The sequence below is a fragment of the Ostrea edulis genome, chromosome 6 (genome assembly GCF_947568905.1).
Source record: "Ostrea edulis chromosome 6, xbOstEdul1.1, whole genome shotgun sequence".
In the NCBI taxonomy this organism is placed as follows: domain Eukaryota; kingdom Metazoa; phylum Mollusca; class Bivalvia; order Ostreida; family Ostreidae; genus Ostrea; species Ostrea edulis.
The window spans coordinates 76,701,929-76,729,875 of NC_079169.1; the positions used below are offsets into that span (position 1 = coordinate 76,701,929).

The 27,947-nt window shown below is 36.6% G+C and overlaps 1 protein-coding gene across 5 annotated transcripts; it reads left to right on the forward strand.

Annotated features, from left to right (window-relative positions):
* Window positions 1–1,025: 1,025 nt before the first annotated feature.
* On the forward strand, window positions 1,026–27,680 carry LOC125648339 (uncharacterized). Of its 5 annotated transcripts, XM_048875332.2 has the most exons (7): window positions 1,040–1,196; window positions 3,042–3,207; window positions 9,071–10,179; window positions 10,336–10,631; window positions 20,270–20,359; window positions 20,478–21,463; window positions 25,533–25,647. In XM_048875332.2, the coding sequence occupies exons 2-6, from the start codon at window positions 3,079–3,081 to the stop codon at window positions 21,443–21,445; spliced, it is 2,592 nt and encodes an 863-aa protein (XP_048731289.1). In that variant the 5' UTR covers window positions 1,040–1,196; window positions 3,042–3,078; the 3' UTR covers window positions 21,446–21,463; window positions 25,533–25,647. The 5 variants fall into 5 exon arrangements, with proteins under 5 accessions (XP_048731288.1, XP_048731289.1, XP_048731290.2 ...); XM_048875331.2 differs by lacking the exon at window positions 25,533–25,647 and having other exon boundaries at window positions 1,026–1,196; window positions 20,478–21,646; XM_048875333.2 differs by lacking the exons at window positions 20,270–20,359; window positions 20,478–21,463 and having other exon boundaries at window positions 25,533–27,680.
* Window positions 27,681–27,947: the final 267 nt, after the last annotated feature.

Sequence of the window (27,947 nt, forward strand, 5' to 3'; positions counted from 1 at the left end):
TTTTGTGCATTCTTTTGTTTTGGAAATCGACAAGAAACCCTGTTTCTATGCACTAAGAAATAGCTAGGTAGTTTCATTGGCAAAACCCAGGGGTTTCGATCGTCCCCTGGGCTCCCACCAGGGCTTTGTCCTGTAAGATATACAAGTAATGACGTTAATTGCTAATTATTATAATTTATCATAATATCGTTTTATCAAATCAATGTATGTAAATTAAGAAATCCTAGTGGAACTAAGAAAAGTTTTATAATTTATGATACAGGTAGTTGAGACTTGGAACTAGATCAAATGTTGTAATTTATTAATTTGGTTGATATACCTTTCCAAATGGAACACCGATTCTTAAAAAAGTTTAAATTAATTTACTCGAAATTTTGGTATAAAATATTTTCGCCAATAGTTTAAAAGTTTGGTCTCCAATCCCCACCCTTTTTAAAAAGTTCCCTTTCAAATTCTATGACAAGACCTTGAAAATTGACATTACTCCTAATATGTCTTTTTAAACTCTCAAATTTGATATCATGAATTTTTTCGTATATCAAGTGCAAAAAGGTCATTATTTATTTCCAATTATTAAACTTTCTTCTTTTTTAATCTGTATTGCTGGTTCTAAGACATGATTATGTATCTATTTTAGCCTATGTATATTATGTAATGATTGATTTCTGTTGCTTATATTGTGTTAGTTAGAATAATCTATAAAACTGTGTCTCGGGACATAATATTGTGTTGACACCAACAGACAAATCAAGTTTAATTTAATAAATTTTAAGTGCTAAGGTAATGTTTAGAACACTCCCTAAAAATTGACCTCCAAATTCAAGTGCGAGCCTCTTGTTTTAAAATAGGCATCTCTTTAAAAATCAATCAAATTCATCAACATAAAATGATTCTCGGAAACTGGTCGAAATGGTAATGATATTCAACTGTTATGTGAGGACTCGTTACGTTCAAACATGTTAGCATGTTATGAAATCACGTGATTATGATTTTTATCATATTTCCCTGCAGGTGCCCCCCAGGATGTCAACTGCGCATAGGTTCTGCGCACATATCATAACAGGCCGGATTGTAAATCGATGGAGGGAGAAAGATGTTCAGAAAGTTAGACAGATATTTGAATATTTTCAGCTATTAGAGTGACTATTGCATATCTAATTCAGTAGCATAAATAGAAAAGAAGCATTGCAGAAGAGGTAAATATTTCATCATATCGTTTTTACACCATATTTAGTAGTGTACTACCGGAATGGTACTTGGCGTATGTGAACATCAGGCGGCCATTTTTATTTTCTTTGTTCACTCAAAAGCCCAAGCATGAACCAGTAACAATAGTTTTCTGTATCCCTTTATCGTTCATCACTTATTTTAAGGGTCTTTAAAGCAATTAGGTGATAGCGAAGAAGTAATGTGATGATTGTACAAACAATATTCATTGCGCAATACTATTACATTTTTGTGACCTGGAACGGCACTTGAAATAGGCCTAGTATACAATTAATGAAGCATAAACTTCCGAGAACATTTACACAGAAAAAGATGGATCTGTTTCTGATGACAATAATTTGAACATGGTCAATAGAGTATATAATTATATGTAGGCCTAGATATCTATATACATTAGATCTATTGTTGCACAATTCAGCGTTGGGGAAAATTGCATATACACTGTACTTGATCAACATCTAATGAAAACAGGAGTTATATGCTTTCATTTATGAGTAACAAATAACTTATATATACATATAGCTACTTCAAATATGACTGATTACCGATGTGCTCATTTCTCGGGTGTCCCAGTCCGTCGTCAGAAGAGAATACACCTCCCACTCAAAAGACATCCAACCCCCTAAAAAGTGTTTTAAAATGAAGAAAAATTACTTTTATTTAGGTGGTGGACTGATAACTGTCCCATTTTCAGTTCTGTTTCAATACAAAAGAGCCAAAACAATATCATACACAAGAGGAAAGGGAGACCATCTAAAGCAAAGCTAGCACATTGGTGTTTTATGCCCTGAACCACTCGAGGGTTCCCTTCTTCCCCTATCTGAGGTACTAAATTTCCCTGCCCATTTGAAGCTGCTATGGGAATCACTATTATCAATTTTGTTGTAGTTAAGTTTGATTTTCATCCTTTTTGTTCATAGGTGCTTGTGTATATAACCACATACCCCGGAACATCCAGTCAGCAAACACCCCCCACCCCCCTAGTTTACAAAAAAAATATCTATTAGAACAAATATAACCATTTTCGTTTCATTACTCATTTTTCAATGCATGTATATATATATATACACCATAAAAAGTAAAACTTGTCATTTCTAGCATCTTTGATATATCTTAAAAGTAGGTAAGGTCAGAGACTTTGAAAATAAAAGTAGACAACCCCTTGGAAAACTCCATACAGTACTAATAAAGAAAACTATTATGTGGTGTAGTTGTTTACTCACTCAACTTTACAATAAAATTTCTTCAAACTCCACAGCACAAAGCCGGCCAATATTTACGTGATCTATTACAAATAAATTTTCATCATTTGTAACTGACGAAAATCGCAGCTATCGCTATGAAAGTGAATAGTTATATTTATTCTAAAAATATTTGTTGTAAACTAAAGGGGAGGGAGATATGCTATCATGTTGACATACTGTTCAAGCACCTGTGTTTACCCATTGAACTTTCTTTATTACTTTTGAACTACGATTTTTCAACCATGTGATAGGCCACATAATCGGAAGTAGAATGACATGCGTGATATTGAAAGTACATGCTTACGATTTCTGGGAGAGCAAATTTGTTGTACAGAAGCAAGTTATCTATATCAGACGAAGTTCTTGCTTGCACAAAAGCTAATGAACAACGCAGATATGGTTCCTTTTTTGTCTGCTAATATCTACCAGACAGTTTGTCAGATGAGTTTCTAAGTTTTACTGGACAAGTTGAATTTTTACTGGAGATATCCGGTAGTTCGGTGTCTTTGGTCTACTCTGTGTTATGCAAAACTTTCCAGGACTTTAAAGTATTTTCTATTTGACTTGTAGTATTGAAACATTTGGCACATTTGACAAAGTCCTCAGAATGAATTGCTACCAGAAATTCTACACTAACCAGATACATTCCAGTTCCTTACTATGTCAGCTGGCCACCATGTGGAAGAGCCAGGTGCTATGTGATGCTGTAATCAGAACTGGGTCAGTCGTTACAAAGGTAAAGCTTGAGATTTTTTAAGTTTACATTTTACAGTACAGCGTTTTTTCCCCCTTGTATAACTGGTACCATTCCCAATGTCAAAAACGTTTATTTTTCACAATTTTGAAAATTAAAAATTTCCAATTCACTTGCCGAAAAATAGACCGCCGACATCGTAATTTACTTTGTCCGAAACATTGTACGAGTTAACTAAAATGTTAACTTCCGGTATTAAATCTAAAGTACAGATCATATCAGTGCGCGTGTTGTAGAGATACGATGATTCTAGAACGATTCCTGATAATTGAAATCATTTGCCGATACATCGGTAGAAAATTCTCAATTTGTTCGATTTAGATGCTATTTTTCCCAATGGAATGGGTATCAGATGTTTTGTTTTAATGGGCATTGGTTGTGTACTAGGGGATATAAAAAACTTTCAAACTCTAAACCATGATTAAGATGGTGCAATGTGATAAAAATGCTGAATTGTGAATCCCAGCTTGAATTAATTTGTAACCTTTGATTAATTTTCATTCCCCCCCCCCTCCCCCTTCATTGAAGAGGGGCATATTGCTTTGCACCTGTTGGCCAGTTTGTAGACCACATGTTTTCCACTCAATATCTTGAGAGCAATTCACTTGATCATAATGATATTTCACATGTGGGTTGGTTATGAGTAGAAGAGGACCCCTATTGTTTTTCATGTCAAAAGGTCAAGGGTCAATCTACTCTGGACATAGGAAGACTCTCTGCTCATTATCTTGAAAACCCTTTGCTTAACAGACATCAAACTTGGTACACTGGTATATCGCAAAGAGTAGGTGACCCCTATTGATTTTGAGGTCACATGGTTAAAGGTCAAGGGTCAAACTTGACATTGGAATATACTGACCACTCAATGTCTAGAAAACCCTTTGCTTGACAGATATCAAACTTGGTTAGGGCTGTGCGGTGCACCGAAAATTTCGGTGCACCGCGATTCATACAATTCGATTCGATGCACCGATTACAAATTCCGGATTTCGGTTCGGTTTAGATTTTACTTACACCAAAACAACAAATATGGCGTCCGAGTGATGTTGAAAACATGTGGTTTTTTATGCAACGGAGATTTAAATCACTACTGTGTTAAGAGTTAGCATTTTCACCACTCAGATACCAACAGAATATGGTCCGTAAGATCATTGCAGTTTATCTTTACATGACATATAGCATTTCTGTCAGTGGTGGAGTGAAATCAACATCGTAGGTAATGACACAGATTTGACAGTTAACATGAGAGAAGTAAATCAATAAAGGAGAGATTTTCAAAGACTCTCAATTGATAGAATTGTTGAATTTTTGCATATCAATGAAAACAATATCATATACATTTTAGATTCACTATAGATTTGTTTAATAATCCAAAACTTATGCAGCACATTAATATAACAAATTTTGATAGACTGTCAGTGTTTTCTTTTTTCTATCAAAGTTATAAAATGCCATTATGAATAGATATGATGTTTACAAATGACAACATATAGTTATATAACTTGAATTAAATCAAATCAAATATGCTACTCATTAAAATTGTTAATTTTTGTGGTGTCATTAGATAAATTGGACCTAACATGAACCGAATCGAAAATAACCGAACCGTGCTGTTCTGAATCGAAACCGAACCAAATCGAGCTAACCCTGAATCGTCCCAGCCCTAAACTTGGTACATTGGTACATCTTCAGTAGAAGATGACCCCTTTTGATTTTAAGGTCACATGGTCAAAGGTCAAGGGTTAAATTGGACATAGTAATATATTGTCGCCTATATATTAAGAATTATTTTTTGATTGACACCAAACATGGTACACTGATACAGCATAAGTAGTAGATGACCCCTATTGAATTTTAGGTCACATGGTTAAAGGGACTGGTTCACGATTTTTGATAAAAATATTTTTCATTTTTGATGTTAAACATTAGAAATATAGCTCATTTAATGTTGACAGCCAAAATTTTGACCTTCTGAATGCAAGAATAAATGTAATATTTTAGCCTTAAATATGTGTTATGTAAACAAAGACTCGAGTCTTTTTATGTAAACAAACAAACAAGTGAACTATTGATTTTGTAATATAATGCATCTTAATTTTGCATAGTCACAAATTTTAACTTTTAGATGACACATTTCACCCCAAAAATGCTTGAAATGTGAGAGATGTGATAATACTTAGATCGGTATTCATTTCTTTTGAAAAATTCGTAAGCAATAGCATACCGCAATCTTTGTTTACAAAACAAATAATAAACTATCTAAAATGAGCTTCTGTGATGATGTATCACCTTAATTTTCATGTGAAATCTTTCAAACACATTAGACAGTAGATTTTGATCATTAAAAGTGAAAAACAAAATTTTGGGTAAAATCGTGAATCAGTCCCTTTAATCCATTCCTGACATAGGAAAGTATTGTCTGCTCAGTATTTTGAATTTGTGATACTACTAGTGATGGGCAATCGGACCAAAAACCATAATCGATTATCGGCAATAATTTGAGACATGTAATCGATAATAATCGGAATTGGCATTTAAGTGTTTTCCCCTCAAAATAAATAACAGAATCATTAAATGTATGGAAACAACATTTGAATTCTTCTTTGTTTCATTTGTTCACAGGTAAATAAATCAGAATTTCAATATATCAAGTAATGGAATTTATCTATAATCTCAATGTATCAAATATATCAGAGATAGACTCCTTTATTTGACTGTTGAATGTTGTTCCTGTTACCGTCCTTACAGTGATTCATTTTGGCGTGCGTCCTGCGTAAATTGTGCATTGAATTTGCTCAGGACGCATGGTTTCAATAACTGCATCCTAGTGGACGCATGAACATTCGAAATTATATGAAAATGTTTTTATTCCCCCCCCCCCCCCCCCCAGTAATTAGTATGAAATCTAAGCTCCAGAACGTACTACACACCCCTAGATATTCCGAATTAAGAATATTGATATTTCATTGGTTAACTCGCATTGCATTAACCAATGAAACCAAATGATATATAAGGTATATATGTATATGTATACATATATGTATGTACTTGTTTCCCCAACATGCTGCATCCACACGCAGTTTGCAGTCTCTGTAACCTGTAGTTAATGTTGTAAACTTTCTTTCTTTTTTGAATTTCCTTCTTTATAAAATGTCTTACTGTTATGCCCTCTGGGCCTAAAATTGGAATAAACTTATCTTATCTTATAAGGCATTACGGCGGGTAAACAAAACTGGGAACTAGAATTTCCTCGCATATAATCCGATTCCACCAATTTTTTTTTTTTTTTTATGTTTTAAAACTTCCTAATCAGGGAAAGTTAACAACAGTTTTGCAAGGTGATGTGAATGATAATATTGCCAGTAACTATATACGGGTAAAAAACAAACGCGGAGTCCCCGAAATCAAACGTCAGTCCTGAAAACGAAGTAGAGGTTGAGAAAATTTGAAAGGTGAAAAAAATGTCATCAAAAATGACTTACACTTTATTCTTGGCTAAGATTTGAAAAAATTATTTATTGCAGCATTTGCACAGAACAAAAAAACTAAATGGCATGAATAAAGTAGCTAGGAATAAAAAAAATAATGAAATTTGGACTCATTGATTTTAGCATGGGACTCATTATTGTAATCAAGGGGAGTCCGCTGGACTCATGATAACCATTTTCAAAATGAATCACTGTCCTTCATATCTCCCGCCATTTTGTTTGCTTATTATACCCCCTGCAACAAGTTGTGGGAGGGGGTATACTGGAATCGGGTTGTCCGTCTGTAGACGCAATGGTTTCCGGGCTCTAAAGCGTTATCCTTTCCACCTACCGTCACCATATCATACATATGGACTACCCATGGGATGAAGATGTTCCCTATCGATTTTGAGGTCAAAGGTCAAGCGCACTGGACATCGAAGTAGCAATATGGTTTCCGGGCTCTAAAGCGTTATCCTTTCCACCTACCGTCACCATATCATACATATGGACTACCCATGGGATGAAGATGTTCCCTATCGATTTTGGGGTCAAAAGGTCAAAGGTCAAGTGCACTGGACATCGAAGTAGCAATATGGTTTCCGGGCTCTAAAGCATTATCCTTTCCACCTACCGTCACCATATCATACATATGGACTACCCATGGGATGAAGATGTTCCCTATCGATTTTGGGGTCAAAGGTCAAGCGCACTGGACATCGAAGTAGCAATATGGTTTCCGGGCTCTAAAGCGTTATCCTTTCCACCTACAATCACCATATCATACATATGGACTACCCATGGGATGAAGATGTTCTCTATCGATTTTGGGGTCCAAAGGTCAAGTGCACTGGACATTGAAGTAGCAATATGGTTTCCGGGCTCTAAAGCGTTATCCTTTCCACCTACAGTCACCATATCATATATATGGACTACCCATGGGATGAAGATGTTCCCTATCGATTTTGGGGTCCAAAGGTCAAGTGCACTGGACATTGAAATAGCAATATGGTTCGGTTTGTCATGCCATTTGTTTTTTACACTCAGAAAAAAGGTAGTTTATACCTATTACCAACACCCTTTGGGAGATTGAGGTAAGCGGGGGGTATTCTTAGTGAGCATTGCTCACAGTACCTCTTGTTTTTGATCGGGTTTGACATACAGAAAATAAAATTTGAAGTGATTTCAGGATTTTGTTTGGTCAACGATGTCGGCGACTTTTATATTGTAATCGATTAGTAGCATCGTAGGTCTCTCAACGATCGATCATCGGCGACAATCGTTTCTTCACTAGATACTACTATCAATTAAATGATGCATGTGTATAACCCTTTTCAATTTTACACCAGGGGGGATATGTGTTTTACAAACATCTCTTGTTTTCAAAGAAACCCAGAATTATAAATCCTCAGAAAATCATAAGCAAAGTTGTTGAATATTTGAATTCTTCTTCACAAGTACTTTCAAGAAACAAAATTATTTGTACATAGCAGTAGTTGCTAGAATCTACATATATGTTACACTATGTTTATTTTTTCTATAAGTATGAGAAAGCATGTAAGCGGGGGGTATTCTTAGTGAGCATTGCTCACAGTACCTCTTGTTGACTTATGGCATGAACAACCAAATTTAGTGCAAATTATAGCAAGGATAGAAGCTACTACCAAAAGTATGAGATTCACAGCCCGTTCAGGTGGGGTTTTATGACTGGTGTTCAGGTGGGGTTTTATGACTGGTGTTCAGGTGGGGTTTCATGACTGGTGTTAGGTGGGGTTGTATGACTCGTGTTCAGGTGGGGTTTTATGACTCATGTTCAGGTGGGGGTTTATGACTCGTGTTCGGGTGGGGTTTTATGACTCATGTTCAGGTGGGGTTTTATGACTGGTGTTAGGTTGGGGTTTATGACTCGTGTTCAGGTGGGGGTTTATGACTCGTGTTCAGGTGGAGTTTTATGACTGGTGTTAGGTGGAGGTTTATGATTCGTGTTTAGGTGGGGTTTTATGACTCCTATAGGATAACTGCATTATTTCTTTCTATATTCCTCTCGGTTCTAGGGCAGCAAACAACCTGAGTACATAGTCACAATGATAAGAGCTTGAAACTTCCTTCATTATTGTGTAATTCATGAACCACCTGGGGTTAAGAGTTCTGTTGCTATGGTGTGGGTCTATAATTCATATAGTGAACATTATGATAGAGAAACCTTTAAAACTCATATTAGGAATAAACAAATACTATTGTGAATTTGAACTATCTTTTGGGGCCAAGATCAAAATTTTTTGAGAAGTTCAAATTCAAAATGTTGTTAGATGAAGTTTATAGGATGCATTTGTCCAATGATTTGTCTATTGCATTGCAAATACCATCTATTTTTGTAGGCTCACAGAGTTGTTTTAGTTGCTGCTTGCCCTATGCTGCAGTCAATGGATAATGCCTCAATGGGTTCTCACTTGGAAGTTCGCTTAGCAGCCGACATAAAACAAGATTCCATTAATACGTTCCTACAATATTTGTACGAGGGATTCATGATGCTGACAGAAGAAAATTGTCGAGATGTAGAGAAAATAGCTCGACTCCTACAGGTGGACAGTGTCATCAAGTGTTGTGCTGACTTTCAGAAGTGTCTTAATGTTGCAACAGGTACCCCTGTACCAATGGATAGCCAATACAAATACACATCTTATGATATGCTTGAATTCCGTCATGTCCGATCATCGGGTTTGCAAAAGAGTGTTAACATGAAAAGAATGTCAAATTTCCCCCGTCCCCCAAGTCCAGGCAGCAAGAGGCAGAGATTGGGTAGACCTTCTAGTCCACATATTGATTCACATTCCTCTAGTCACAGAGCTGACGACACATTATCCATGGCCCATAGTTACCGTTCAAACCAGCCTGATCCATGGGAGAGAGTTCCACGTCTTGGGTCAGGCACACGACTTCCTACACAGCCAGGAGTCATTGATATAGTAGAAGACTGCCTAGAAATCATTCAGACAGAAGAACCTGAGAAGGATGCTAGAGGTAACACTAAGCCAGATTCCAGACCAAAGCAAAAATCTGTCTCCATCGGGGTGTCCAGCCAAATGAACACTGCCACTGATGTACATGTTGTGAACGTTACTGATTCAGGTGGTTCTGTTGGACCGCCAAAGCAGGCCACCACTAATGGTTCCCGTGGTTCCATTACAGTTAATCCTCTCGCTATGTTCAATGATCCTCCCTCTTCACAAGGAGGCCAGAGGCCTGTAGACAGCTCAAATGATGTCCAATTTTCACCAAGATCAAATGAGTCAGAAACAACAAGAAAAGAAAATTTTGTTCATGCCATGACACCTCCTCAACAGCCAGTATTCCCTACAATGACCCCCCTCTCCAGAACTAGTAATAAACCATTTGCTGCAGGAAGTGCCACACAGGTTCCCACACCTGAGAGTGGTGCTAAGAGCCATGGGGAGAGTGAAGAAGGAGATCAAGTGCAAGAGCCAGGGTAGGTGTTTTTTTTTGTGATTAAATAAAACAGATTTACATTAAACTTGGTGGAAAACAAATAATCACTGTTCGACATTTACATAAAACTTGCACGTTTGAACAGCAAATACGAAATATTTTGAATTAATTGTGTTACTTGTACTTCTAATTGTAGGAACAAGGTTGAATCTGAGGAACTATCTCCAGCTTCCTCTGCTGATAAAGCCCCGGATATTAGTATAGTGAAAGTGGAAACTGGGGACGGACCCACAGGTGGTCTGGATATGTATGTGGACATGCATGAAGATGGAATGATACGAACAAAAGTTGGAATGGAGGATGGCATGGAAAATGAAGAGGAAAGTGACCCTGAACATGATCAATCCCAAGAACTTCGAGACGACATCTCCAATGAGGCTAGCAATGTTAGTGGGGATCAGAACAACTCGTGGTACATAGGACAATTTAAGGGTTAGTACATGCTATTTTTTTTTTTAGAATTGTAGTCCACAAAAGTAAATCCAAGGTTGATATATTTACTGTTTTGAGCAACTTCACGTACATTATTATAAATCGATACCAAATTTAAAACAATTTCCTTGAAATATACTGTATGTTGGTATTATTCACAAGAGATAATCATATAAGATGACTAAGAGAGGTATGTGAAGAGCTCAGAACTAACAATACTTATTTTTTCAGCAGTTGCATCACATTAGACCAAAAATTTAAAAGTGTTAACTATTAACTTCCGATAGGCCAAGTAAAATTAATTAGTAAATTATCATTCCTGCCCGCTCCTCGAAAATCGCCCCACCCCGATTTTTTTATTTTTCAAAATTACGATTTCTGAATATTTTTATGTCCGGTCCGGTATCGTAAACGTACTTTGTTTCACTTTGCCTTTTAGAAACCAAAATACACATGTAATTATGATTTATAAAGCCTTTTCTCAATGAGAGAAGGCATTTTCGAGGTCAAGAATACCATGGCGAAAAATAAAAAATAAAATCCTCCCACCCGCCCCATTTTTTTGTGAAGTTTGAATGATAATCTACTAATTAATTTTACTTGGCCGTATCTTCACTGATAAAAATTTGAAGCTGAAAAATGCATACATATGAATCTGAAAAATGCGTAAATATGAAGCTGAAAAATGCGTAAATATGAAGCTGAAAAATGCATAAAAAAGAAGCTAAGAAAACCCTTTCCCAGTCAAGTTTAATAATTTATGTATAAAAGAGCAGAGAAAAAAGGAGAGAATAGCAGACTTCGTAAAGAGTAGCACATGTAGAGAATATTTCTGTTTGCTGGCATTTATGAAAGACAAATTAGGGTGGCTAAGGGGAAATCCAGTTCCAGGATATAGGAAGTGGCCAGTTCAATTAAAAGGTGCTGGTAGTAAAGGTAAGAGAAAAAACAAACTGAAAAACCTTGGATTTATTTGTAGTTGAGTTGAGCTTGGAACTAATCCTCAAACACTTGTGTGTAGAGCACTACATCATCAGTATTTGTAAGATCTCCTTGAATATAAGCAATTGTAAATTGAGCATCTTGGTAACCAGTGTAGATGGAATGTAAAAATGGAAATATTTAGCAGTAGAAGCATTGCCCTTTGTAATATTTGTTTGTCATATCAAGACTTGCAAAAAATATGGAAGGAAGTGTTATTAAATGGAATAGTATGTAAACAAAATTATATTATACACATTTGCTGCCATGGATATGTAAATGGCATTTTAGCCAATCTCATATTTTATGCTTAATGAGGATATCTTACAAATTACGTATTTTAGATTTTTCTGTGTGTTGTGGCACTCGTCTTTTCTAGCAATTTCCTGTGATGGGTAGTAATGCTTAGTTAGCCAAAATGCTTTCAGAACAAGGAAATTGAGGTCCTTCAGAATGGGGATCAACACCCTTATCTTGGAGATAAAAAAAAGATTTCTTCAATCAATCTAGTTCCATGTAATTAAAGAAAAATAATTAATAATAATTAAAAAAAAAAAAAACCCAAATAAAATGATTGAACACATGACAGACTTGAGGAAACCTTCCTCAGAAGCATGTGTTACTTTACGACACCCTTCGTTGGTAGTGGATGGATGTTTTTTGGTAGCATGATGAAGTCTTGATTTCATTTTTAAGAATTGAAATGAATCACAATCAGGATTTATTTTCTTGGTTACCTCGTCTGTGAGTTTGGTCTGCTTGGAATTTGGTTGCTTGATTGAATTGTTTCTTTCCCATTGAACAGTTTCGGGTCCATTGTGATCCATAAATCCAGTTGTGTTTCCAAAATATGTGAAACATGTTCATAATTTTCACTTTGAAAACTTTAAACTTGGTGGAATAAGAAATAGAAGATGGTCAATTTTCTGAAGTCTACTTTTCTGTTTCTTTCAGGACAGGATAGTAGACCAAAGAAAGTGGACCAAACAGAATTGGTACCTCCGCACGAAATTCTTTCAAATGTTAATTCTCAGGGTTATCTGAATGTCTCAGGTCATAACCTTCAAACCCCTTACCATTCTGTGACTAGGACTAATTATGATATGTCCTCTATCTCTCAATCCATGCCCTCACAATCGACCTACAGTGGAGAAATTCCTATACCTAATTCGGATGCCATCGAATCTCCTCGGTGTTTTAACATTCCAAATCCTATGGACAGCATTCATAAACTAGTACGACTTGGAGGAAAACAGAGACCCTGTGTCCTTTGCAAGCGTTTCTGCAAGAAAACGCCATGTGGAGACAATATTCGAACTTACTACAAATGTGCAAAATGTGATGTACCATTATGTAAAGGACCCATTAGAAATTGCTACAAGGATTTCCATGAGAACTTGGGACAAACCACTGATTATGTTGTGTTGGAAAACACCATGAAGTAGTGATGACATTCCGTATGTTTCTTATATTGAAAAGGAAAAAAAATATAATTCTTCTCTTTTTTTCTTTTTTGGCTTGATATTAATAAAAATTAAGTTGTTGCTGTGCAGTCACTGAGGAAAAAGTAAATAGCATGCATGAATCTAAAACTTCTGAATTCTGTTACATTGGTGTTGAAGTTCATTTTCCTTTTTAAGAGGAGTAAGCATGCTTTAATTTCCATACAAAGAATGTTTCCTGATGAGTGACTGAAAGCTTTTTCTTCTCTCTCCAGATGGCATTCCAAACCACGAGTTAGGCTTTCAGTGCACCGTTTGTGGAAACTTTTATAAACTCTTCTCATCCCTCAAGCGACATATGAAGAAACATGATAGTGAACCCCAACATGTGTGCCCTGTGTGTTTTAAAACATTCTATAATAAGTGGGAAATGACTCGTCACTGCAATAGAACTCATTATCATCAAGATGTATAACCATGACATTGTATTGAAGACAAATGTCTTTGTTTCATCATGTGAAGTCTGGTTTCAAACTGGTTTCTGTGTTGTTGATGTCGAATTTGTTTTGCTGTCAAGTAGTTCTTTAAGTTGGATTTCATTAGCACTTTTTAATGTTTTTATTTATTGTTTTGAAGAAGAAAAAAATGTGTTAGAATTCCAAATAAATTTAAGATTTAAAAATCACTCCGTGTTGTTAGTGAAGTTATTGGGTTAGAGGAGATTTTTCTGATCATAGGATCAACACTTTTCCTTTTCTCTTTCGCAGAGGATTACAAGTGTGAGGTGTGTGGGAAGTCCTATCAGCTCAGATCATCCCTTACAAGACACTTAAAGACTCATAATCCTGACCCAGATTTTGTGTGTCATTTATGTAAAAAAGGATACTACAATAAGTGGGAGTTGGCTAGACATTTCCGGCAAAGCCATGTTTATTAAAACAGTCTAACGTGCATCATTCTCTCCGGTTACATGTACATGGTTTTGGATGTGTGTTTTTTTTTTTCACCCTCCCCTGAGTGGAAATTGTGTAACAATTTGCCTTATTTGTGCCCCATGTGAACAGTTTAATTGGAGAATGTGGCTTGATTTTGGAAGTGTGATGTTAATGTTAAGAAAAATCTAGTCATGCGTTGTTTCTAATAAATTGTTGTCATTACCACTTTCTTAGTAGCTTTTGTTCAACAAATTGGTGTATAATTGGAGATTACATTGCAATGAAGTAATTGGAAAGAGGTAGACTGGAAGGGAGATCTTGAATAACATGGGCGTCTTTCTCTTTCAGCACTCCCCTTCTGTGCCAGGGCCGATAACGTGAAAACCCAAACAGCTTTGGACTGCCTAGGGGTCCCCAACTCTGCTGAACACTATCTTGTTAAGACTGAGAAGAATAGCAAAAAATTGTGTGAATTCTGCAAGCAGACTAGAAATAAATCAAAAGGGGGTTGGTGGGTCTATACTCGATACATGTGCAAGACTTGCCAAGTACCTTTGTGTAATGGCAAACCATGCTTGTTTTTCTTCCATAGAGATACCATATTGAAAATCTCACAGTCATTTCCTAATATTTCGCAAGGAAGGTTTCTTGAACTGTGGAATGAGGCAGTTGTGAAAGCACAAAACAGTGGAAAGAATAGAACTGTATCATCTTGCTTGGACACATATCCTTCCATTATTCGCTTTTCATCACCTCGTATATCAGCCGCTCCAAGTTTTGAACAGTTGACTCAATCAAATATCGAACAAATGTATGGTTTGCAAAGTCCGTTGAATCTTCATTCTCAACCAAACTTGGCACATATGTACGTTGAAGACTGTGAAAGTGGCAGTGACACATATTCAGATTTTAAGGCGGAGAAAGACCTGTAAAGTTTATGGAAGCGTTTTCGTGTTTATGTGGTAAAACATGTTTGAACATTTAACATTAAATAATTAATTCTGTGTAATATTGGGCGTGGGTTCCATAACATAGTAGTTGCGTAGTTGGTTTACACCAGAAGTTCATGTAAGAAGTCTCTCTGTAAAACTCTTTCAACAGTTGTTTCTTCATTCTATCATCTTCCTTTCTCCTTGCAGGACCCCGCAGGCAATCCCATCATACACCCTTCAAAATAGAAGAAAACTCAGAATCGGCGCCCACCAATACTGCTGTACACCGCATTGTTAGGAACAATGAAAATAAGCCTAGAATATGTGTTCTCTGCAAGCTAAATAGTATAAAGACTGTTAAGGGTTGGAAAGTTTACTCGAGGTTTCATTGTGAAAAATGTGAAGTGCCACTGTGTACGGGAGAACGGGATTGTTTTGAACAATACCACCGTCTTTTGGAGTTTGACCCTGGGTTTTTGAATATGATGAAATTCGCCTCGAGAGGCACTCCTCGACAAAAACCGCGAAGCTCAAAACCAGACACCGACTTCACTGGCATGGCCCATGTTCAAGATCGATTTGTAGACCAACCAGTTTTCCCAAGTCAACAAATAGCATATTACTGCAATTCTGATACCGATATTAATTAAGTTGTATTATTGAATCAGGGCATCAAGTACTAGTCATCTTCGAAACAAAAACAAAAAAACAAAACAAAAAAACAAAACAAAACAAAAAAAAGAGAGAGAGAGAGAGAAATCGGAACAAAGGTACTCAATTGAAGTACTCGTTGTGTTCTGTGAGAGTAGACCCTTTTCGTTTGCGGCTGTTTTCTGTATTTGACGGTGTCTATATGCATGTCTTGTTTATTAAAAAAAAAGTAAAAGAAAATAATTGTGACCAAATAAAAATTGCAGAAAGCATGTCTACGGCAATGTTTTTAATTTTTAGATTATCATTTGTGTGAATGAATGGCCTGTTAATTTAATTTTGACGCACATGTAATTAAGAAAAAAACAACTCTTCAAACATATTTTGATCAGGAAATTGACAGTAAATTCTTTATGTTTTCAGGCCATTCATTTGTCATTGACTCGTCAGTGACATCGCCAGCACCGTTATATAGTGTTGACGGTCATCAGCCTGTTCGAATTGAAGTAGAGGAGTCGTCGACTCGCCGTAAAATGTGTGCTTTCTGCAATTTTCAGGGAAAAGTAACCAGGTCTGGCTTGAAAATTCGAACTCGTTTTAAATGTTCTACCTGTGACGTTCCTTTGTGTACGGGAGAAAATAGGTGTTTTGACACTTTTCATAGGTTATACTACGAAGGCAGAGTGGCCATAGGTCCTGGAAAGAAACTGGCTTTCTAACTCCCTTGTTAATCTTAGTACTTGTGATTCTGGGAAAGGTTTTTTATAAATGTAAATATTGATAAGTAACTAAAGCTGCTAATAAGTTAATTATTTGTAAAAAGCTATAAGATATATGCCAAATAAAAATATTTTTATTAATTTGTGCCTTGCTTTTTCGTATTTTGGAAGGTGTATATGCATGCAGTTGTGGTCTACACCGAACGTTGTGTCGGCGAAAATATTCTAATGTATTCTGTGGCTACTGAGACGTAATCCTTCAACTCGCCCTCTGCAGTTTTTCCATGCGGATGGACTATGGATCACAAAACGTGATTCTGCTCTTTAGTCCTGTGAAAGAATGTACGAAATAGCCATTTAGACTAGTTTTGTTTCCTTTCAGGCTTTAACACTGTGACACTTGAAACCAGGCACCACCGGCCCACTCCCATAACTGCTGCTGACACTGCGTCCAAGCGTAGGCCATGCGTAAACTGTCGTATCAATAAAGTTAAAACTAAGTCGGGGTGGAAGGTGTTGACACGTTACAAGTGTCTTGGTTGCAATGTGCCTCTTTGTATAGACAGCAGAGACTGTTTCTTAGCTTTTCATAGAGACATTATGTCGTATAGACGACACAGTCCACGACACGGTGAACCCAGTATGTGCGTACACTGTTCATTTCATGGCAACACTGTGTTTTCCAATCATAAGTGCGAGTCCTGCCGAATTCCATTATGTATTGATAAGGAATGCTTCCATGAATTTCACAGCAACTTAGCGTCTGAAATAGAAAGCATGTCTAAGTATTGATTTGTAAGTGTGTTTAAAACTGCATCGGCCACCATTCCGTGTTCGCTTGGAAGTGTAGTTTAGTGGAAGGGAATGACGGTTTGTATTGTCTCTTTTCAGACAAACAATCCTTGTTCACATCACACCATCTCTATCAATATCGCCAAAATGAAGTCCCTGAAAGCTTCTATGGTTATGTATTGCCAAATCAGGAACCTGTTGATTTCCACCCTCAGTTGGCAATGCAAATTGGCCGCCTCCGGAAGGAAAACAGCGAATTGGTGCGACGTTCTCTTGAGGCCAAAGAGTATAGTGTTAACCCTACAGACCATAAGGCAATTCACACTGCCTCATACAGACAGAAGCGTTGTGTATTTTGTCAGATGAACAAAGTTAAAACGAGGTCGGGTTGGAAAGTACTGACTCAGTACCGGTGTTCCCAGTGTGAAGTTGCACTCTGCACCGGAGAGAGAAACTGTTTCTATAATTATCATAAACTGTTGATGAACTTGGATACAGACTGTAAAAAAGACACCACGTGACGGCGTAATGTATGGGCTTGGACTGACGCTGTAATGTATGGTCTTTTCACGCGGAATTTTTTTTTTTATGTGATATCGTAAATTTGATGCATCTTGCATTGAAATCAATCATTGTTTCTACAAATTGTCCAGTATCAAAGTTATTGTAATCTGATAATGTTGACATGAGTGCGTTTTCTGTTCTTAATCCTTGTACTTAATAAAATATTAGCACATAAACCATCCAGTTGGTATTGGATTGTTGGCGGGTTTGGTCTTTAGGAAAAAGCTTCATTTACTTGGTTCTTAAATGAAACTGGAGGGTAATAAAAAAAAATATATGTTGGAGGCAAATATCATCCAAAGATTACTCTAACAATGTAACAGTGTGTTTTCTGTCTAATCATTGAAGTTTACATGTAGAGAATATTCATGCTTCGACGATTGTGTAACGAAAAGGTAATTCAACATTGATTAGGCTCTCGCTTGCTTTAAATAGTTCACACTTTCTTTTAGATATAGTTGCTTTTAAATACCATGGTAACGTAGAATATAGATAATGGTAATGGTGAAAATTAAATTATGTTTATGATAATGATATTTCTGGAAAAAATTGTTCGATGTTTTAAAACTTTTTAAATTTAATTTCTATTATTTGCACCCTATTTTGCCAACATGCATAAGTTGAAAAAGAAATTGATGAATCGGTTCTGAAATAATAAAGTTATGCATGTTCTACTCTTTATTATTTCAGAACCGTCTTCTTCCCGACGAAAGAGCAAGAAAAGTGAGCCACGCCACATTCTCAAGGATAACCCACTGTCCCCGGCAGAATTGCAGGCCCTCAATGATTACTCCGATTACTCCCGTCGTCATAGCTGGCCCTACAGTCCAAGTCTAGCGTTCAATTCCATATCCAACTCCTCCTTTTCCACCCCTTCCTTCTCTTCTTCGGCCAATGCCGACCTGGGAAAACTTGACCACAAAATTGTTCACACAGAAGGGTCCAAATACAAACCATGTGTTCTGTGCCAAATCAATAAAGTCAAAACAAAGAGTGGGTGGTACGTGTACACGTACTACAAATGTGACGTGTGTGATGTCCCGCTCTGCAAGGGGCGGGGCTGCTTTTACACTTACCACCAAAATATACTGCCAGTGAAAAACGTGCCGATGTAGGCGGTTTTGTTGAAGAAGAAAGCCTTAGAAAGTTTTGGGATCAGTTGGATGAGTATCAGGACGGTTGTACAAACATATCACGGCATTGTACTTTTCCCATGTTCATTTTTGGGGTTTATATTTGTTGGAGGGACATTTTTTCTACAAAAACTGACTTTTGATTTCATCAAAGTTGTAGTGTTTACACCATGTATTGTATAGGACTTGTTTCATTGCTTTATTTCATTACCCGTCCGCCATTTTTTAAAATTTTCTTTTCTGGTCACCTTTCAATATTTTATTTCCTTTCGATTTCCCCATGTTTTATGGCGAATTAATGATCATAATAAAATTTCCTCGTTGAAAGTAATGTTTGTTTACATTCCATTTGCATTGTAGAATTAAAATTGAATGTTACACTCCGAGATGGCGTTACTATTTCGGTGATAAATGAAAGCTGTTGTCTATAGAGGGTTGTTGGTGTGTATATTTGTCTCGATTATGTTCTTCCACTTTGTGTTTTTGGAATTCAGTGTAGAAATGTCATTATTATAACTGTTACTTTTATTGTATGGTTGTAAATAGCAATATATGCTATGAGCAAATATAGTTGACACCTGAAGGGTTTTCCTTTATACAAATGATTTAAGATCTGCTTTATTACACGCAATTTTCATATTGAATTGTGTACGTTTATACTTTGTTTATGCATTTATACTTGTGCCAGTGCAACTGCTGTGGTCAACCCCCGAATGTGAAAGTAGTAATATTCTCTGCATTTCTATGAAACATGATATATAAGAAAAACATATGCATCCTGGAACCAAATTTTGTAGATTTTATAGTCTATTTTTATAGAGCATGTTGACTGTATATTATGCTGAATATTAGTAACAAAATATGTAAATAGTTGAGTTGATTTATGTTTTCGCGGTTGATATTTTGAACATGTGTATATATATATATATTATATGTTGGCTTTCCCAAAACTGTCATTATAAGGTCATACCAGTATTAGAGTTTAGTTGTCGATGAGCATTGTTATATATTTTCTGTGATTTAATGCTTTTGCATGACTTTATTAGATATTTATTTGATATAATCTTTAGAGTTTACAATAGAAAATGTTTGCATTTGTTTGAAATGTAGGTTTATTTTGTATTAATAAAAGATCATTAGTTGAATAATGTTGTTTTTTACTGCATTTGGGATACCAGTGAGTTTGATAGTAATGTTTTGAAGTGGGTTTTATGCTGTGCTCATGATGAGGACTACAGATAAGCAGGTTATCAATTTATCCACAGCTGCAATATGCGTATTCTGTTAAGTTCAAAACGCCCATTTTTGGATTTCAAAAGAACAGAAAAATTGTAGTGAAATAAATTTGTAGTAAGTTAAAACGTATGTACTATCCAACCCTATATAATTTTAGAAGCTTCAGCTTTGTCGCTAATAGTATGACTATAATCATCTTCACTAACTGCCATATGAAATTAAATTTAGTGACTGATAAATCAACCATTCACAGGATTAAGTGGTGGAAATCATGATGTTCAAGATGGCTGTAGGATTGTTGAGGGGCCTACAGATGAGGGTTTGGCTGTAAAATTATTTCGAGGTAAGAATTTTTGTTCAATATCTTGCAGCTTGGAGAATTGTTGAAAATTCACTTTTCAAATTATCTTTGTCCAGAGTCTAATAGAAAGTGATTGATGTGAGGAAAATTGATATTTTAGGATGGCTTGCTGCATCAAATGTCTCGCAAAGTTTCGAAAACTTTCAAGGAGCAGAACTGAACGACCTTCTTTATCGATTTTACGTTGAATCCTGTAACAGGCATCTAGATGCACAAAGACTGAAGGAAGTTCGAGACGGTATATTTTGGCATCTCTCTGGATTTAATTCAACATGGAACCGTATCCTGCAAGACGATTCTACTTTCCTGACATCCAATGATTGCCTCGAATCTCTGAATTCCCGCGAAAACTCGACGACAAAAGTGAAGCTGCCACATAACAAGGTCCCCATGCTCCATGAAGACATAAAAACTTTGATGACCTCTGGCCTTTTGACGAACAGTAATCCGATTGGTTTGTTTAGGAAAGTTTGGTTCGATCTCGCAATTCATCTTGGTATCGGAGGTCAAGCAGGAATGAGGGGTTTGTCGGATGATTCCTTTGTCGCTGAATTTGACGATAAAGGACGGAAATATTATCGTTTAAATCGCAATATTAACGTAGACAAGTCTCGTTCATGTATGGAGATGCAGTACTGGTGCTGGGAAAGTCGAATGTATGAAATTTCGGAAGACGCTAACTGCCCAGTGAAAACTTTAGATCTCTACTTAGAAAAGAGAAATCCACATAAGAAAGCATTTTTTCAAAGACCCAAATCTAATTTCAGTACACACTGCGGTGCTATTTGGTTCGAATCTCCGGTTGGTCATAGTTCTTTGGCGTGTATGATGTCACGCATGAGTGAAGAAGCGGGATTGAAGCGAATTTACACCAACAGCAGTGTTCGATATACTCTAGCTGATTTAGTAGAACAAAGTGGATATACAGTGGAGGAAGTTCTGGGACAAAATCCCCGAAATAAGACCAGCAAGAGTGTCATCATTTTGCCTCCATCTTCGTTGACATCCGATGAACACAGAAACAACAGCAATCTTATACATGGACTGTTTTATGGTAGCCAAGTGTAGGGAAAGATGATTAAGCAGGTGCGTGTATCATTATTGTACTAAACAATGCAAAGCAGTTTGTTGTAAGTGGAAATATGATTTAGCAGATGCGTGTATCATTATTGTATTGAACAATGCAAACCAGTTTGTTGTAAGTGGGATATCCCTACCCAATTGTCATCGGTACTTGTAGTATACAATAAATATTGTTCGTTGCATGTACATGTACTTATTTATTAAGGAGATATCACACGTTGATCCTATTCTTATGAATGAAAATTATAATTTAATATGTAGTAAAAGTTATGGTGTTAAAATTTATGAACAAATGTTTATCAAATGTAGCAAAATATGCATCATCAAATAAGTTTGAATTCCTGAGGAATTTGAACGCGCGATCTCAAGTTCAAGTTCTTTATTATCCTTGAGCCAAACGACTGCCATCCTAACGGTTTCATTTACTGAGGTAGCAATGGCATACTTCCATTTCAAAAATTGTGACGATGTGCAAGTCATCTTCATTACCATTATTGTTGAATTACAAGTCGGCTGGATCATTGCTTGTAACTTCGTTAGTTTAACTTTTTTCATTACCCTTTATTTCTAACATCGTGTACTTTGAATATGCCTGTCTACAACACATTGGTTTCCAGATGTTATTTCAGATACCATTTGAGGTTTAGCAATGGAACCTAAGCTTCCATATGAGTGCAGGATGACCTTTGATCTGATTAGGAATGGTTTCTTAGCTAAACTTTACAGTCTGTGGCCAAAGGATGACTGTCCATTTCTATACGCCCTTTCAGGGTTTTCTGTTTTCATTTCTCTGTCACATATCAATCTGCTGCTAGCTTCTTTGTGGGTTACTCTAGATCTTGTTGCAATTTTGATCCATTTCTACCTCTCTTGTAGGAGTTTTGACACTTTCTTTGAAATTTAATGGTTATATTCAGTGTACATGATATTTCCGTGTAACTCCTCCCATTGCTTTCAAGTTAGAACCTAATTTTACAGACTGTATGGGTATTATTTTTACAGATTGTTTGCATGGGTAATATTTGCGTGTGGCAAGTATTTTGATTTTCTTCAATTTCTGAGAAAATTGTAGGTTGATGGACTTGTGCCGTAAGCTCAAGTAAGCGTCATCTTTTTTGTCGTCCATCTGCCTGTAAACTTTACGTATTTTTGACTTCTCCTCCAGAACCACAAGGCCATTTCAACCAAATTTGCCAAAAAGCATCTTTGTGTTAAATTGTACAAATGAAGGTCACGCCGTTTTCAGAGTTCTCGAGAACCTCTGGACGAAAAAAAAAAAAGAAGACAAATTTTATATGAAGGCTTCCTTTATGAGCGTAGATTAGAATTCAAATAATGACCCCCGGGATAGGGTAGAGCCACCATACGGGATCAAAGTTTTCCATGGGAATATATAGAAAAACAGTTTCACGAAATCTTCTCGAAAACAGTATGGCCTTGATTAGTCATATTTTAAACTGCAAAACATTCAGTTGATGTAGCTTCAAGCTTGCTCCTATTATGGCTGCAGGGGTATGGTGAGACTTCACCAGGGGAACAAATTTTTATATGGTAATATACTATAGTATAGAGAGAAAAAATCTGCCGCAAAACAGAATATCAGGATTAATCACGTAACTGGCAGCAGAATCGAAGCTGTAATAATTACAAAAGTGATAAAAGTTTACATGGGAATATGTTCCTATCTTTTTCTCAAGAGCAGCAGTGCCAGGATTAACCATGTCGATGTGCAAGCACCATCGTGTTGTGGGATTCTAGTTGATTCAAATCGTAGGTCTGGGCCACATTCACAGTTTTACATGACAATATATGGGGGAGGGGTGGTGGTGGTACTAAAAACAACTGGGCCATGATTGATCTAGCTGCAAAACCAGCTATTGGGACAAATCAAACAAACTTTCAAATATTCATAAAAGCTTCCATACGACCCAAAAACTCCCAGCTTCAAAGGATATCGTTTGTTGACGTAGTCATATTGGGTAGTGTCAATTCGAACACCGGCTCATTTCCATACTCATACTAATAATGAACTAATATCCCCACACATTTTAAGTGAAATAATTTGGATGAAATCATCCCAGCTAAATAATAAGTATTCAAATAAGTTTGAATATTGAACGAAATTAACGGCGCTCAACTCACCAGACTTGGCTTTTGTAGCATTTTCAATACTCAACAGCAAGAGCTTATTTTACCTTTAGATTGATTAATTGGATATTGTTTAATGTCCCTCTCGAGAATCTTTCCCTCGTATGGAGACGTCACTATTGCAGGTGAAGGGCTGCAAAATTTTGGCCTATGCTCGGCGCTTACGGCCTTTGAGCAGGGAGGGAACTTTATCGTGCCACACCTGCTGTAACATGGGACCTCGTTTTTTGTTTGTTTTTGTCTCATCCGAAGGACCTCACCATTTAGTCGACTCCTGCCTTTAGAAAAAAAATATTTTTTATGAATTATTCGTGTTGATTATAAATGTCCGAATACATCACTCGTATCGAATATTATGAATGAAAGGTGAAGATAACGAACAGTAATCGATCTCCAAAGTTCTATAAGCAATACAAAATAGATAGTTGGGCAAACACGGACCCCTGGATATACAAGAGGTGGGATCAGGTACCTAGGAGGATTAAGCATCCCCTGTTGACTGGTCACACCCGCTGTGAGTCTTATATCTTGATCAGGTAAACGGAGTTATCCGTAGTCAAAATCGGCGTGCCAAAAACGGCTTAACAATTGGTATTTTAAAACACATCAGACAGCATTTGACTCAATTTAATGATACGGTAGGTTGTATTGGCAAACTAAATTGTTATAACAACGATAGAATTTGCGAAATGCTGACTTTAAACGAGACTGTTGAAACCCCTGCACCATCAACTTGGTTGTCAGTAGTCTGCCTCGATGTAAAGTCTGATCATACGCAGAACAAGTTCTTGCGTAACGAATCGGTTGAGACATATAAACACATGCAGGTGATAATGGAATATTGCTACATAAATATGAGAAGTATCGAATATATGAATAGACACAAATAGCAACAGGGTTCAAATTGACTGGCTGTCTACAGACGGAATCATTTGAAGCTACTGGTTTTCGGGTTGCATTGGGTTTTGATGAATATTTGAAGGTATATTTGGACACAAGTATAGTAGGAAAATATGTTGAGAATTAAATTTATAAGACGGCAATTCAAAAATACAACGATATAAGGCCTCAACCGTGCGCATTTTTTCTGCGCCGTAAATTGAAGGTTTTATAAGGGGTGGATCTGTAGCTCTCTGATCTGTCCCAATATTTTTTTCAGAGAGCTACAGATATGATTAATCATACTCGGTTAGTGCAGATTCAATTTGTTTCAGTCATGGCCTGTGGGACTAAAATAGGGATTTAGAGTTTTAAATGAGACTGTAGGAATTTAAAAAAAAAAAGGGGGCGGGGGCTCACTTATATTAAAATGTAAATGTTCCTAAGTTGTGTGAAATTGATTTTTTTCTCCTTCAAACTATGATCCTAGCTTGAATCGAGGATCCAATTTTTACGTGAATATAGGGGAAAGTGCTCTGATTTTAACAGCTGAGAATTCCGACTGAAATGAAAGTTGAAAGTAAATACATGTATAAGAAATAAATTTCATTTTTCAAAAAATACAGGAGGTTACGAACGGCAACGCTTCACGCCAGCATACAATGCGCTTCATGAAATATACCGGCATGGAGCATTGCAGTTCATACCCTCATGAATGTTCAAAAATGAAATCTATTCCATAACTGAACCTTGGAAACGGTTATCAGGATTTGATATAATGTTTAAAGAATATGAATAAAAATCAAGTACAATAATACAATAGAATGTTGAGACGAATAAGAAAATTTCAGCGACTGTCTACCAAATGTAAATCTTTGTAGCTTATTTCTCGCTTGTAGTTGTAATTTGCTAATGTTATTCGTTTAAAGCTAAAAGAAATTTATATGAGCAATCACTTTTCTATTGTTATTTATATATCTTTATTTCTATGATTTTTTTTATAGCATACGATTGCATCTATGGAATACTATTTCTATCGTTTCAGAGTGGCTTTTTCACAATGGGTACAGCACAGACTTTGAAATGGTTGACGCATCCAAGTTAGATAACATTTTGTGTCACTTTTACGGAGACACTGCGTCCATTTCCAAGTATCCTCTGGGGATGTTTCCGACTGTGTTGACACTTCACCTCAGCTCTTCACCGTTTTATCGCAACATCGATGTCGAAAATGACGCGGAATTCAGATCATCAAATAGTATGATTAACAGTGTTCCGGTTTATCTTGACGATGCTGAAAGAATGGAAGTTGGCACTTCAAACAATTCCATTACTTTCTCCGATTTGAAGAAAGTGTATGCGTCGCCAGAGTTGGGATTGAATGATCGCCATACATTGCAGAACAAAGTATGGCTTGATATCAATTTATATTTTGGAGGCTTTACGCGTCAGTTACTGCGAAATATGTCGAAGAAAACGTTTCATTGCTGTACAGATCTGAACACGGGAAGAAAATACTACAAGATACAAGACCCAAGAGTCGCTCTACAGATGACTGCTAGAATGTACGAACAGACGGGAAATCCCCTTTGTCCTGTTTACTCGTTTGAGTTATATTTATCAAAACTCCACCCAGAATCTCACGTTTTCTTTCAGCAACCAACAAGTTATGAGGAATTTCATAAAACAGGTTGTTGGTATTCATGCAACCCAATTGGCAAGAATAATCAGAGCCGAAAATTAACAAATATCTGTCGAAGTGTAGGGATTAGACTAAATTTTCGCAACACATCAATTCGACATCTTTGCAAAATGATTCGAGACAGAAGCCCCGAATATACACCCTCGTATAGTGATAGGCTGTTTCACATTCTGACTACTAGTGACTTGGATCCAGTTCTGAAATCATGATTCGTCTTGCAGACACTACGGTGTATATATAGACTGTTTCTTCCAATACAATACCGATCCAGTCAGGTGCTACCTTGATATTGGCATGTCAGCACAAGGATCATTTTGTTGTTGTGTTTCTTTGTTTCCTCTATTTATGCCCCCCCCCCCCCCCCCCCCCGAAATATGGTGCATATTGTTTTGCACCTGTCGATTGTTCTGTAGATTAAGTCTTGTCCGCTCAATATCTTAATAACTCTTTGCCTGACAGACATTAAACTTGGTACATTGGTACATCTTGAGGAGAAGATGACTCTTATTGATTTGAGGTCACATGGTCGAGGGTCAATCCTTCTGGACATTGGAATATACTTATACTGTCTGCTCAATATCTTGAGAACCCTTTCCTTGACAGACATCAAACTCGGTACATCGTAAGGAGTAGATGAACCCTATTGATTTTGGGATCGCATGGTCAAAGGTCAGGGTCAAACTAGACATATTAATACATTATCTTCTGTGTATTTTGCTTGACAGACCTCAGTCTTGGTAAACTGGTACATCCTAAGGAATTGATGGCCCCTATTGATTTGGAAATCGCATGGTCAAGTTTCAATCCACTTTGGACATAGGAAGATATTGTCCGCTCAATATCTTGAGAACCCTTTCCTTGACAGACATCAAATTTAGTACACTGGTACATCATAAGGAGTAGATAAAGTGGGGGATCAAACTGGACAATGATATATTGTCTCCCCTCTATGTTTTGAGAAACATTTGCTTGATCGACACCAAACTTTGTACATCCTAAGGAGAAGATGACCCCTATTGATTTTGAGGTCACATGGTCAAGGGTCAATCCACTCTGGACATAGGAAGATATTGTCTGCTCAATATCTTGAATTGTTTTGACACTACTGTCAATCAAATGATACTTTGTGGCAATCTGTTTAAAACCAGATCTTCAATCCGCTCCTTTATTGGCCATGTCGTGTAGAAGCGACATGGCTCATAGAGGAGCGGATTGAAGATCTGGTTTTAATCAGATTGACTTTGTGGGTAACCCTTTTAAATTTTGCACCATGGAGGGCATACATGTTTCTGAAACATTTGTTGTTATGCAAGGTAACCTTTTATTTCAAGATTAACCTAATCAAGGTTTTTAATGTATAAAAGATGCTACCTTGATTCTGGCATGTTAGATTTTACTGTTGTGTTTCTTTGTCATTTATTTATATGCAAAGTTAATCTTTTTGATTAACTGAATCAAGGTTGTTAATGTATAAAATGTTTAGCATGGGTCTGTATGTTTTCGATTTATATTTTGTTACAACATTATAAGTATACGTGATTTCTAAAGAAGTATGAACGCGGGTTTAGAAGACTGAGTTTTTAAATAGAACCTTGTGTGTGATAAGAAATAGGAAATCATGCCTGGACGATGACAGTATGATAACAGTCTATCTGGGCTTCATGAAATTAAAATTTTAAAGCTTTATATAAAATTCAAAGTTTTAAAGCTGTTTAGTTTCCTTGAAGAGATGATGACGAATACAGTTTCACATAATCT